The sequence below is a fragment of the Lichtheimia ornata genome (assembly GCF_029851405.1).
Source record: "Lichtheimia ornata isolate CBS 291.66 chromosome Unknown scaffold00046, whole genome shotgun sequence".
In the NCBI taxonomy this organism is placed as follows: Eukaryota; Fungi; Mucoromycota; class Mucoromycetes; order Mucorales; family Lichtheimiaceae; genus Lichtheimia; species Lichtheimia ornata.
In genome coordinates, this window is record NW_026695366.1 from 195,996 (window position 1) to 210,018 (window position 14,023).

The 14,023-nt window shown below is 44.0% G+C and overlaps 5 protein-coding genes across 5 annotated transcripts; 1 reads left to right on the top strand and 4 right to left on the bottom strand.

The window, feature by feature from the left end:
• Nucleotides 1–111: 111 nt before the first annotated feature.
• Nucleotides 112–1,811, bottom strand: O0I10_008625 (glutathione-disulfide reductase; the record flags this gene model as incomplete). Its single annotated transcript, XM_058488627.1, has 6 exons — nt 112–126; nt 193–259; nt 315–642; nt 697–1,212; nt 1,278–1,541; nt 1,616–1,811. 6 exons carry the CDS (start codon nt 1,809–1,811, stop codon nt 112–114), a joined length of 1,386 nt encoding a protein of 461 aa, XP_058340652.1.
• A 360-nt stretch (nt 1,812–2,171) lies between these two features.
• On the bottom strand, nt 2,172–4,361 carry O0I10_008626 (uncharacterized protein; the record flags this gene model as incomplete). Its single annotated transcript, XM_058488628.1, has 4 exons — nt 2,172–3,424; nt 3,484–3,654; nt 3,722–4,273; nt 4,352–4,361. The coding sequence occupies 4 exons, from the start codon at nt 4,359–4,361 to the stop codon at nt 2,172–2,174; spliced, it is 1,986 nt and encodes a 661-aa protein (XP_058340653.1).
• Nucleotides 4,362–6,928: 2,567 nt separating this feature from the next.
• Nucleotides 6,929–8,032, bottom strand: O0I10_008627 (uncharacterized protein; the record flags this gene model as incomplete). The annotated part of the gene is made up of 1 exon (XM_058488629.1): nt 6,929–8,032. One exon carries the CDS (start codon nt 8,030–8,032, stop codon nt 6,929–6,931), a length of 1,104 nt encoding a protein of 367 aa, XP_058340654.1.
• Nucleotides 8,033–9,083: 1,051 nt separating this feature from the next.
• O0I10_008628 (uncharacterized protein) lies at nt 9,084–11,335 on the bottom strand (the record flags this gene model as incomplete). The annotated part of the gene is made up of 6 exons (XM_058488630.1): nt 9,084–9,863; nt 9,926–10,498; nt 10,559–10,628; nt 10,685–10,794; nt 10,884–11,192; nt 11,255–11,335. 6 exons carry the CDS (start codon nt 11,333–11,335, stop codon nt 9,084–9,086), a joined length of 1,923 nt encoding a protein of 640 aa, XP_058340655.1.
• Nucleotides 11,336–12,278: 943 nt separating this feature from the next.
• Nucleotides 12,279–13,874, top strand: O0I10_008629 (glutathione-disulfide reductase; the record flags this gene model as incomplete). Its single annotated transcript, XM_058488631.1, has 4 exons — nt 12,279–12,465; nt 12,530–13,324; nt 13,379–13,785; nt 13,860–13,874. 4 exons carry the CDS (start codon nt 12,279–12,281, stop codon nt 13,872–13,874), a joined length of 1,404 nt encoding a protein of 467 aa, XP_058340656.1.
• Nucleotides 13,875–14,023: the final 149 nt, after the last annotated feature.

The following is a 14,023-nucleotide window of genomic DNA, read 5'->3' on the forward strand; positions in this document are numbered from 1 at the left end:
TCGTCGGCATATGTCACCCACCCACCCATCCATGGCAACAGCAGACACATGTGACTTTTGAACCATCACTCATCAATAGTCAAATCACCCCACATCTTTATTTGATCCCAGTTAAACCAATGTTACCTGTAGTAGGTACTTTAGCATTAGCATTTCGATCCGGTAGCATAATAAAAGCGGCTATGCACTTACCAATTCTTCTGCTGAGGTGGGGTGGATAGCAACACAATTATCAAAATCAGCCTTGGTAGCACCCATTCTATTATAATATCAATCAGCTTTTGATAACAAAGGACCATCATCATCCTACTTACCGAATAGCTACACCGAAACCTTGCAACATCTCATCAGCTCCCCTTCCAAACAAATGCAAGCCTACAACCTTTTCTTGCGGTCCCTGGACAATCAATTTAAAGGCTGTAGCTTGTTTGTGATCCAGGAGTGCATAGTACAAGTTTGTAAATTGGGTTTGATACACCTTGATGGAGTCACCATATTGCTTCCTTGCTTCTTCCTCAGTGAGACCAATGGAACCAGCTGTAGGATGACCAAAGATGACAGTGGGGATGTTTTCATATTCCAAGAAACAAGGTGCACTGCCAAAAAGACGATCAGCTAATTTACGACCAGCAGCAATGGCCACTATGTATACATGGATCAGTATGGTACTAGCAACAACGTTACACTTTTCTTTACCAGGTGTGAGTTCAAATTTGCCACAACAATCACCAACAGCATAGATGCCTTGCTGACTTGTGTTTTGATACTTGTCAACTTGAATAAAGCCTTTGGCATCGACTTTGACGTTGGCCTTTTCCAATTTGAGATTTTGTATATTGGGCTTACGACCCACAGCCCAAATGACACAATCCACATCAATGCCTTCACCACCATAATCCACGCAAATGGCACCTGAATCCGTGCGATAAAGACCTTTTACGCTGGAATCCGTAATAAAGCGAATACCCGATTTGGACATTTCATTCATCATATTTTCATGCACAATGGGATCAAACTTGCGTAGAATCTTTTTGGTACGTGAAAACACTGTAACTTCGGATCCAAGGGCTCGAAAGATGCCAGCCAATTCGATACCAATGTATCCCGTACCCACCACAGCGACGCGTTTGGGCTGATGTTCCAAGGCAAAAAAGCCATCCGAGTCAATACCAAGTTCAGCACCGGGCACATTGGGAATGACAGCATGGCCACCTATGTACATACATGCCCATGTTAGTTTTGCTCATGTTCTCTTTTCTTCAAGTAAGATTACTTGCCAGTGGCAATCAAAATATTGGTGGCGACCACTTCATAACCTGTATCATCTGGATTTTCTCTTACGAGGATGGTGTGATCATCCACAAATTCGGCATGGCCATGAATGTGTTCAACGTTTGCCTTGTCAAGGTTTCTTTCATAAATCCCATTCAAATGACGTATGTAAGCATCTCGTTTATGCTTGATGGCGTTCCAATCGGCTATTGGCTCCACCGTCTTAAACCCACACGAAGCTGCTTCGCGTATGGTCTCGGCAAATGTAGCTAAATTGTAACATACACACACGTCAAGCTACGTACACATTCAAAGCAATGCCTCTAAAAACATGTACACATACCAACATTCCACATGATCTTTTTGGGTACACAACCCACATTCACACACGTTCCACCAAGTACATTCTGCATCTCAACCAATGCTACACGAGCAGAGTATAGATTGGCTGCACGTCTTGCAGTAGCAATACCACCGGATCCACCTCCAATCACGATAAAATCATATATGGCTTTGGAAGGTCGTCGAGTAACAGGCATGATTGACAAAGAGTGAAAAAGAAAAAGAAAGCTTGGGGTGATGGGACGTGGGTAAAGGGGGGGGTTGTATGAATTTCCCGGTGTTCATGCCGTCATGATTGTGAAACATCATAATAAATGATCGCGATGCCCTTTAAGGACCCATGCCCATTACAAAGCAATGATGTTTTTGTCATAGGATGATAATACTCATTACTTTTACTGGTGTAGACGTAAGGGGCAAAAGACATATTAAACACTACATTAGATTAGATGAGGTGCTTTGTGTGTGTAATTTTCTATAGTATATACGTATAAATTAAGAAGGTAGAATGTAAAAGAGAATAGATTACGTAAAATATTATGCAAAGGATAAGGATTTCAAGTATCGGATGGTGGTGGTGGCGGCGGCGGTTGTTGTTGATGTTGTTGAGAAGGCGGTGGTGGTGGATGTGATGATGATTCTTCACCTGGATCAGAAGATGATACACTTGATGGGCCAGCCTGGGGTGCAGCAGGTGCAGCAGCAGCAGCCGTAGTACTCGTTGTACTCGTGCTACCACCACTACCACCACCTCCACCAGAATACCCTAGTGCTTCAAGATTGACACTTGCAGTACTGCTGTAACTTGCTGTATACTTGCTGATGATCTTTTTGAGTGCCATGCCTAAGGATCTCCAAGGAAAGACCTTGACGTCTTTTTCAATGTTGCGAGGTTTGGGATTGGGAAACGCCATGATCAATTTGAAAAACTCGGCACTATCTTGCCTCAATTTGCTCACGGTCAATGGACGAAACCCTTCCAAATTGCGACGTATTCTGTTCTTTTCCTCGACCGTAAAGCGCACAGCAATCAAGCTTTCAAGCAAATAAATGCAATCCACTGATGTGATATAATAATCATCCCTTTCCTTCCAATAAATACAGGATACAACAATCATGTTTTGTTGATTGGGTCGTTCGCTTTGTGATATGGGCGTGAAACTGCAAATGACTTCGTTGCCTTCTTGTCGTCGCCAAAATCGCACAAGACGTCGTTGATTCATCCATTCTTCTTCTGTCCAATTATGCAACATGTCATCGAGATTGCCTTCCACATGCAAATTGGCCTTGTTCAAGATATGAGCATAGGGATCATAATAAGGTCCGCCACCACCTCCACTACCACCAGTGGCACTAACAGGTGTAGTTGCTGTAGTAGGCGATGTTGCTGAAGGAGGACCACCACCTGGAATACTCGATGTACTAATAGATGTGGCAATAGGTGCAGGTGCGGGTGCAATGTTATGTTGTTGATGAGGAGCTGGGGCAAGATATTGCGTGGTAGCACTACCCGATGTGGCAGTTTCTGCAGGTGGTTGTTGTTGTTGTTGCATCATGTAAGGTTGCATACCAGGAGATCCTGCAGTGGGAGGATGATGTGAACCAGGCATCATCGCACCACCTGCCTGCTGTTGTGGTGGCATTTGTCCCATAGAGATACCTGCTGCCGCTGCCGCTGCCGCTGCTGCTGTAGCATCATCGGTAGGTGATAACATGCTTGGTTCTGTAGGATATCCCAATCCTGTTTCACCCGACAATGATGATGTACGATATGGATATCCCATCATTTGTGCTGGCGTCACCGTTGTACCTAGCAACAGGCATTTATTATTAGCCATTCTCTTTCCAATAGCATTTTTTTCATTTTACCTTCATAGTATCCACGTGGTGATCGTTGCGCCATTGTGGGTTGGCCTCCAGTAGAAGGTTGAGCTTGTGTTTGAGCATATTGACCCATATAAGGTGATGATGGCAACCCGTAATAACCTGGATAACCACCATAACCCGCTGTTGGAGGCATCATGTAAGTAGCTGTTGGGTCTTTTATAGGTCATACATCATAGGTGAGTCACTTTGTTTTTGTATATGCATTCAATCATCATCCTACCTGGTTGTAAAGAAATCGATTCAGCACGCCTGGTTCTTTTTGGTGCACCAGCAGGTCCTCCTCCTGATGTGGATGAAGATGCAAATGCTGCTTCATATTCAGCTGAGGATCGTTTCCTTGAATAATCATATGTGAAATAGGCAATGAACCAATTATCAATGACTTGGTGCTGCTGATTGCAAACGACGACATAAATAGGTGTTCTTGAACGATCGGGTGCACGTGTCATTTGCCAATTAGGAACGGATGCCAATAGTTGTACATAATTAGCAGCTGCATTGACGAGTGTTTGACGCGTAGGAGAGATACAAGACCCCACGGCGATACGAAGCATTGGCATTAATTGAAGATCAGCCAATGCAAGCGTAATGCGTAGGGTATCGGTTTCCATGCCAGATTGTGGAGTGAATTCAAGTATTCGTGGTGGTACAAATCGATTGGATGGTTCTTGTTCGATCCATTGTTGAAATCCTGATGACGATGATGACGACGATGAGGATGGATCTTGCGGTTGTTGTTGTTGTTGCTGCTGCTGCTGTTGCTGCTGCGGTGCTGTCAAATCATAATAATAAGGTTAAGCTCAACATGATCCCCCAACAATGGGATTCTCCCTCCACCAACAATACATACTTTGTGACATGACGACTTGAAGCCCCGCAATAGCTTGTTGTCTAGTGGGTGTTGTAAGAGGTACTGCTTCAAAGAACAGCTACGGTGGATTAAACGAGACGTGTAGAAAAGAGTGCTGTAGCGTATGCCGAGATTCTGTCATAAAGCAAATCGCCATGGCCACAATGTCGAGATCAAGGAAGCGAGTGCAATGTCAAAAAGAAACAAGGCGATTGATTGTGAGTAACTCCGTTCGCATAAGGTTACACAACTGCTTACCCTCTTAAATGTAGCAGTAAGGAAGGATTCAACAAGAGAGGAAAAAGAAGTTCGTTGACAAGTGGTGTGGGGGTCTGAGAGCACACTCTTCTCTTGATTCCCCCCATCATCTCCACACACCGCTGTTCACATAGCCTGGCTTTAGATTTCCGGTCATTCGTAGTAAAACCCGAGCAATCATCGCTCATTCGGAAAAATCAATTTCAGCAACGCTTGTTCTTTCGTTGGGTTCTTGTTCAAGACGTATGCTCTAGATTCTTGGCAAATTGCTGCTGCGCCATGTAGTGTGTCATGTGTATTGTAGCTATGTGTAATGGAACGCTAAGAGACTATTAAATGGACCATCTTATTAAGGGAGTAAAGATGATGATGATGACAATGCATGGGTAAACAAAGAATAAACACAATGTCAGTGGTAATTTCCTCGCGTCCATGTCGACATTTGCACCCCCGGAAAAAACGGGTTCATTTGGTGGTGGTGGTGGTGGGCGTCAAAGTGTCACAATGTCCCGCGTCTTGGATTCCATATGCTAACGAAGAATGGCTCCATTTGGTACGCTAAGCTGCCGACGCCACTATAAATATGTGATCAATCAACCTCGGATTTTGTCCCCGTTCATGTTACTATTGTGAGAAAACAGCTATTGGAGTGTAAAAGGTGATACAAATGCAATCGTACCCATGTGGGTTGTAAGATAACAATGACATACTAAAGATCATCACAGAGGGTATTCGTCGTAGATGGATCGCTAATAAAAAGACTATCCACCTAAAGAATGGGAAGGAAGGGATGCGTGAGAGTAGGATGAATGATGGGTGACAACATGCTTCTTGTTTATATGTGCATGGTGGACGTGTGAAATTTTGTGCTCATGGAGGTGAGCCAACAGGATGGTAAGGTGCCCTCATTATCCTCCATTCTTAAACCAGTTGAACAATGACAAGGTGGTACATCGTATCCATCATCAAACAATGACATCAATCTTTTATCACAAACCGCTTGCTCATCAAATTGAGCGAAATAAAAACAACATTGTTCGAGGATGTGTTGTTCGTTTCCGAAGAGTTAAAGGGGCTATTATTGGCGCCTTTCATCGATAAGTATAGTGCACACGCGTTGCCATGGAGATCATTTAATGGACTTCCTGCAATCTTATTGCCCCAAATCCCGCATTGTTATTAGCTGCATAAAATGACGATCATTTTACGTGTGCTGCATTTTAAACATGTTCCGTTTTACTTTTTGTCGATCAGCTAGCATGGCTAGCATGGCAAACGAGTCACATACTTTCCAAGTAGAAGAAACATGGCATAGCTGCATGTTGGTTAACCTCGAGAGTGATAGCGGATCAACCAGTAGCCATGATGGTGGCTCACCATGGATGCAGCTTCACACACTCATTGGTCAAATTTGCGTATGCGTGGCATGGTAACCAGCATCTTTTATCACGGTTGGCCTTACTAGGTTAGCCCCTCACCTCTGACCTATGTTGTCACTAGAGAAGGACGGCTCTTGTGAATCCTTGGATTAAAGGAGTCCCGTAATTCCTATATCGATTTTCAATGTGCTGCAGCACCTGCAATGTAAATCATGGCTTGCTGAAGTGATCATCCCCATTGCTACAGGCTTGAAATTGTTCACCCATTAGGTTACCATCACGTGTTAAATGAACGCATAGTAGCAGCCATGAAGCACCTACAACTACTCAACGATGCTTGCACCGTCATCAACTATGGCATTTACAAAAACGTTCGGCTGAATAAAACATGATGATTCTCAATGTACTATAAAAGCTTAGGGTCGCAAGTCCTCATACCCTGGCAATCATTGCCATGGCAACAGTACCCAAGGTAACCTTTGGTTGCCATGACTTAAGGCGGGGATGGAAGATGATGAGGGGTGTCGGGTAAATGCACATTCCTCTCCTCCGCTTGATCCATAGTGCTATACAACAATACGCCTACAATCGTAAAAAAAGGAAAGCAACACAAAAGACCTGAAAGGAAATCCGACACGGGGTGTATGGACATGATCACCCTATTAGGGTTGAAGTAGTAAAAGAACGTCAATTGCTGGGTAAAATGATGATGATATTATACATGATATTTTTTTGGGGGAAAAGAAGCAACAACAACAGCAATAAGATTACAAGAAGGACAAACTACGGAAGAAAGTATACAGTAAGGTGATGATGAAAAACGGCGCGGCCCAAAGAACGAGATGAGGGGGAAAGGGGATATGCAATGCATGATGGTGAGGAGGAGAAAGGTTATAGGTAGGTAATAAAATGCAAAAGGTAAAGGGGGGCGCCGCTTCTATTAGCCGCTATAAAACAAATGATGGCTGCTGTAACGAGGTTCAAGATGATAACGTGGAGACGAACGAGTTGTCATACTACTTGAACTGGGTGGGCTAGCAAGGTAATCTTGTTGTTGTGGATGACTATAATCCAAGATGCCGGCTACTTTGGTAGGTCTTATAGCTGGCGAGACCCCAGCATGGTAAGATGAAGCATACCGGGGAATATGGGTGTTATGGTGTTGTTGTTGTTGTTGATGATAGTAAAGTTGTTGTTGATGATAGTTGGGGTAATAAGAAGGTGGTGTAGTAGTAGCTGTAGTGGGTGGTGATGGTGGTGATAATGGAGCTGCCGACATTTGTTGCAACGCCATGGTCAATTCCTTAAGTTGATGATCACTACTCTTTTGCAAAGCTACCAAGGAACGTGCATCGAGATCTCTTGGAATAGATGCCCATAAGCGTTGATTCATGGTAATCGTTTCAGAAACAACGTTTGCCATGGTTCGAACCAATGGGGACATGGGTGGCTGTTGTTGCTCAAATTGACGATAAGCTTCCTCAAGGCGACGTTGATGCACGGTGGTGCGTTGGGGGAGTTGTTGCACTTGCTGAGCAGCAGGTATGGAGGTGGGTGTGCGTAAAGTAGTGGTTGTGCTGCTGCTAGTTGTTGTTGAAGAGCTAAACATGTCTTCTGCATTATCATCACCATCGTCCTTTTTCACTTCAAGCTTTTGAAGACGTTCCTTGATATGTATCAGCTCCTTCCACATGCTATCATCATCATCATCCTCATTCTCTTTTTGCATTGTGTTTTGGTTGTCATTTATAGAGCAAAGTTCAGCCAGCAGGCGTCTGTTGCGGGCTGAGTTGGGTTCGGCATGATTACCAGGTGATGATTTCTTTGTTGAATTACGCTTGTCATTTATGTCAGATTGTTGTTGTTGTTGTTGTTTGATTTTAGCACGAGATGATGCCGTCATGGCAGTAACTGAAGATCGGCGTCGTGATGCTTTGGTGGTGGTGGTGGTACTGGTATTACGAATACTTGAAGAACGCCTTGGTATTGACGATTCTGATGTAATCAGAAAGGATGCACGATGAGGAGAGGTGTTGTTAGGCATCAGAGTGGTGGTGGTGGTGGTGGTGGCGTGTTTGATGAAAAGAAAAAAGAAAGAGATAAAATGGCTAAAACCGGGTCCCTGACCGGTGGTCCTCCCTTTTTATTTCTGGTTGAGCCTATTGTACATGGATAATAATAATGAGCACTGACTTGGATCTACTACCACCACCACCTCGTGCTTCCCTTTTACACATTCACTCCCTCCCCCTTTTCTAGATACCCCCTGTTGATTATCATCAATCCGGTCATTGCTATTATTGACCTTATTCAAAGACATGCTTTTACATAACCAACAAGAAGAAAAAAATCTGGATCGTTCGTTTGGGCTTATACTTTTCCACATGGATGGCCTAATGTTGTACGACGCTTCATTAACATGTGTCACGTATCACAAATTTGAGTGTTTTCTTTTTAGACAAGAGAATCGACCATGTAACACAGGTGCACAGACTACGTTTACCCTATTCATCGTCAATGGATTGGCAACGAGGCTGATTATCGCATTCAGATTCCTTGGTTCAAGAGATCCCACTTCCACCTTGGCATGCTTGTTTGTAACATGAGTCCTTTCAATCTTCTTCCACGCTCAACAACCTTGCTACCCCGTGGCCATACATTGGATGAAGAAGAAGAAATCAAGTAAGCAACTTGGCAACCAGTCGCTATTAAAAGATCTCAAGGGTGTTGCAGGTACATGTTATGCACCTAAATCGGAGCTCAGACGCAGCACTACCCCATATCATCATTCGTATGTATGTAGCTATGTACATAGCCAACTTGTATAAGTCTACCTACTACAAAGAACATCATCATCGCGCCTGTATGGATTGCGAGAGTTGGGGGTGGGGAGGAGACACATTTTTTTGATTTCAAGATAGGTAGATGGATGTGTTTGCTGTGGTTGTTGGAGAGGATCATGCAGGGATAATGAATGATAGGGAGAATAATGCTTCCAAAAGTGCCTCACATTGACCATTACCAAAAGGAATACAGATATTTACATGCATGTTCATTTTATTGACAATAAGAGTGCGTGCATACAATTATATCAATCAATCATTCATGCTAGTGCTGTTGTCATTTTCATCATTGACATTGATCATTTCATTGACTTGAGTTTCGAGCGCAGAGGCAAGTTCTTCACCAAGACATTGTAAAGGTCGAGCGTTTTCTTGAAATAGGTTCATGTAGAATTGATCGACGCTTAAATCCAGTTCTTCAGGAGTCATTCCGGTTGTGGAATCGCTGATAGATGGCTCATCGAATAGATCCACGTGTTTCTGCTGTGATTCATTCTCCAAGGATGATGTTGTTGGTGCTGCTGGTGATGGTTTTGTATGGGATAACGTAGGTGATGTAGGTGGTTCAAGTCGACGTAAACGTTCACGCATATAGGTTTCATGCTCCTCACGAGTATTAGTACTAGCAGCAGGCGTTGAAATGGGTTGTAGTCGGGTATCGGTAGTACGTGGTGTATTGATCAATGTTGATTGGATGGAGAAATCACGTGGTCGAATCGGTGAGAATGTCATGTTTGCGAGAGCTGAAGCGTCATTGTCATCATCATCCCAAAAGGAGTGTGCATGCGGTGTAGATGTTCGAAAGAGAAGATGTTGAAGATGATCGTTCTGATTGTCGAAATGGGTGGTTGTATCATCGAGAGATGACTGTGATGAACTTCCTTGTGATGACGGCTCCTTGCGTTTAATATCTGCTGGTTTAACGAAAACGTCGCTGTCATTGCGTGTAGAGGGTTGTTGAATGGGAGTGGTCTCTGGTTCAGGAGATGGTGCTTTAGGCGTCGACGTTGAAGGGTTCTGATGGTTGGTATTCTATGATATTGAGTGAATATACATGTTGGATCATGAAAGAAAAAAAGACATTCCAAAAGTACCTCAACAGCGGGCTCTGGTGTTGGATCTCGTGATTGTGAGCTCTCATTGATAAAGTTGCGAAAGGTATCTGGTAGAATAGGAGCGTTGCGTGCTCGATCCTTCTTGGAATAAGTATGTGGATTGTGTGCACGAGCCGCTTCCTTCTTTTTGTAAGTTTTCCCAATATCCCAAATGCTATCATCCAGTGATGGCTTCTTGTTGTTGGCTGCTGATCCATCTTCCCGTTTGCTACTGCTGCCAGTATCATCCTTATCCACTCGATGCCGGTTCGTGTTGTCCGATGATCGTGTTTTTGGTTGTGATAATGCACGATTGCTTTGCGTCACGATGTTGCGTGTGGTGGATGGGATAGACGACGACGAAGAAGAAGAAGGGCGTTTTGTGGATACATCATCATCAGCACGAGTACGTCGACGTCCACTGGTAAGGCGACCTGATCTTGGGCGTGTGGGTGCTTTTGCAGCAGGTACTGCAGTTGAATCATCCACTGCACTCGATTTACGTTTGATCCCTGAATATGCGGTTGTTGTGTTGTTATTGTTGTCCTTTGGTGTAGATGATCCCATCCTTCTCTAAAACGATATATAAGAAATTGCACTCTTGGAGATATAGCATGTTGTATAGTATCCTACCTCACTTCGACGTGTTGATGGTGTGAATTGGAAGAATGGACAATCGGGTGAAAGTTCCTCATGCTTTTTCCTGTAGTAAAAGTGTTAGTTTGGAATTCCTCCATCTCTATCATGTTTTCTACTCACACTAGGTTTGTACTTCGATCCATCTTGGTAATAGAGACGAGACAATAAGGACATGTGACTTTGATGGGTGCATCCAAAGTGGGAGAGAAATAAAAACCGGCATCTGCCAACTAGAGAGTTGAACCAAGTCAGTTTAGTGATCCGCCTTATCTTGTGCGCAGCACCAGCAGCAGTAGCGACAACGAGGATGCTCTCTTACCTTGGTTTGTGCTGGTAATCGATTCTTGTTGTAGGATGCAGGTGGCCAATAAGCATTCTTTGAAAACGTCCATAGTCTTGCCGTACGCATATCTTGACTTCGAGGAAGGGTATCATCCGTCGTTTCAAGCATACGAGTACCATCAGGGTATTGGAGAACAACCCACGCACAGTTGGGAGAAGCTTTGGCATGTCGTTTCTTGGCGTCACTCGACCTTTTCCACCCACTCAATTCAACATTGCAAAGGAAACATCGCACCGTATCGGGAGCACGTCCATTGCGAACAAGGTAAAAGCCGCACAGGGCAAGCTGGAATAAACGCGATCAGTCCTCTCGATTTCCATACCATGGGCTGTTCATAAACACGGTACATTTTCAGCTAGCTTACGAGAATGGGGCCATTTTGCAGAGGAATTGTAAAACGAGTCGAGCCGAGTGTCGTATACATTCATTGGACGTGGAGAGAGAGAGAGAGAGAGAGAGGGGGAGAAGGAAAGAATTGAAAGGTCCACCTTCCACAAAAGGAGCTCGAAATGTATATCGTCGTCGCATTAGACTAGTCACACCAAGCAAATCCCAGTTTATGCAATCAGTGGTCCTATCCCATCCCATCCCTCCTCCATAGAAGATATGAGATAATAAATGGGCGGCGACATCTTGAGAAAGAATAACTACCAATGATGTATGTGGGATGGGTTGTGGGATTCTTGCAATACAGCAATTGCACGCTATACCATGCATGTCAAGCCTTCAAATACTGTACCTATATTCTTTTTGACAGATGAGAAACCCAATCAACAATACGCCTCGTATAAAATGATTACGTGTAAAAGTATCAAAGTGGATAAACTCATCCTGATAATAGGACATTTATACTTGAGATACAACAAGATGCAAAGCACGTGACATACGAAGGGCCTTTTAAAGAAGGTGCAGTAGTAGTGCTCATCACTAATCAAAGAAGGCAGTGCTATGGCAATTATGCGTGGCCTACTATAGGCGGAGGAGGGTGGGTTCTCCATATGGTAGTTGAAGGTGGGACAGAGTTACGGCAAATGACGAATGCAAGAAGAGGTGCCATCATGGTCGGTGATTAGTCATCTAGGGTGGGATGATTGACATGTTGCTATGCAATAGAGACCATGATTGATTTGATGAAATAATGAAAGTAAATGCGCATACACTTATATTAAACTAGCTCTCCTCACCTATGTTGACGGATGCTCCATTCGATCCTCAAAGGATGGAGTTGCTTAATAACCCTGTTGTCATCAGTTGGGACATGACGAAAAAGTAGGGACGCAGTATCATTGGGTGGCGGGGCGGGCCTTTGATCATTTTGCTTTTCTTCCCCATTTCTTGCTCTCTTTTCTTTTCCTTTGTTCCTTTATTATTATGCCTCCCATGCCCAAGCAAGTGTACGACTATCTCGTTATTGGTGGCGGTTCTGGTGGTCTTGCTTCAGCTCGACGTGCTAGTGGCATTCACAAGGCCAAGGTTGCTCTCATTGAAGCCCAACATCGTCTCGGTGGTACCTGTGTCAATGTCGGTTGTGTGCCAAAGAAGGTCATGTGGAATACAGGTAAGTGTATAGCTCTTTTATATAGATAGAACAACATGATATTGATTTCTATATGAATGAATAGCTTCTATTGCCGAGGCCATTCGTGATGCCCCTAGCTATGGTTTCAAGGTGGAAGGCAAGCCCGTGTTTGACTGGGGACAATTGAAGGCCAAGCGTGATGCCTATGTCAAGCGTTTGAATGGTATTTACGAGCGTAATTTGGGCAACGACAAGGTGGAGCATCATCAAGGATGGGCACGTTTTGTGAGTCCCAACACTGTACGTGTCGAATCGGAATCCGGTGAACCCTATGAACTCGAAGCCAAGCATATCCTTATTGCCACTGGCAGTCATCCCATCATCCCCAATATCCCTGGTGCCGAACTTGGTATTGATTCAGACGGCTTTTTTGATTTGGAATCACAACCCAAGCGTGTCGCTGTCATCGGTACAGGCTACATTGGCATTGAATTGGCTGGCATTTTCAATGCACTTGGTACTCAGACCACCGTGTTTTCACGCACCAAGCACATCTTGCGTCACTTTGATTCCATCATTCGTGAAAACTTGCTCAAGGAAATGGAAGGATCGGGTGTTCAGTTTGCTTATGACTCCAAGGTCACTGCATTGAAAAAGGGGGCTGATGGATCATCCATCATTGTGGAATACGAAGAGGATGGCAAGGCTACCACCAAGGAATTCGATTGTGTCCTCTGGGCTGTCGGTCGTGCACCCAATGTCAAGAACATCAACTTGGAAGCTGCCAATGTCAAGACCAATGAGAAGGGCTATGTTGTGGTGGATGAATACCAAAATACTTCTACCTCGGGTGTGCTTGCTCTTGGTGATGCATGTGGCAATTACGAATTGACGCCTGGTAAGTGTATATATAGAGTCAAGGGATGATGATGTTGACTTTTGGAGGTTCTAGTTGCTATTGCCGCTGGTCGTCGTCTTTCGGATCGTCTCTTTGGTGGTGATCAATTCCGCAACAGCAAACTCGACTATGAGAATGTCCCTACTGTTGTCTTTTCCCATCCTACTGCTGGTACCATTGGTTTGACCGAAGATCAAGCTCGTGCAAAGTATGGTGATGAGAACATCAAGGTGTATTCATCAAAGTTTGTCAACATGTACTTTGCCATGTTGGACCACAAGGAACCTACCGCATACAAGCTCGTCGTGGCTGGTCCTGAAGAAAAGGTTGTGGGTGTCCACTTGTTTGGTCGCGATAGTGATGAGATTCTTCAAGGCTTCGGTGTAGCTGTTCGTATGGGTGCTACCAAGGCTGACTTTGATAACTGTGTGGCCATCCATCCCACTGCTGCTGAGGAATTGGTAAGAGAAAGAGAGAGGATAACACGTATTTATTGATATCGAGTAAGCTAACGTAATAATAATAATGATAATAGGTGACCATGCGCTAAATAAATGATCCCCATCCCATTATGACAAACATGTATAATAAAGTAGATCATTCGTGTGTATATCCTTAATCGCGTCTCTTGTGTCACAATTCATAACTTTGAATGTTTGATTTGCGCTCACTGCATTATATCCCGCTTTCCCTTTTTTC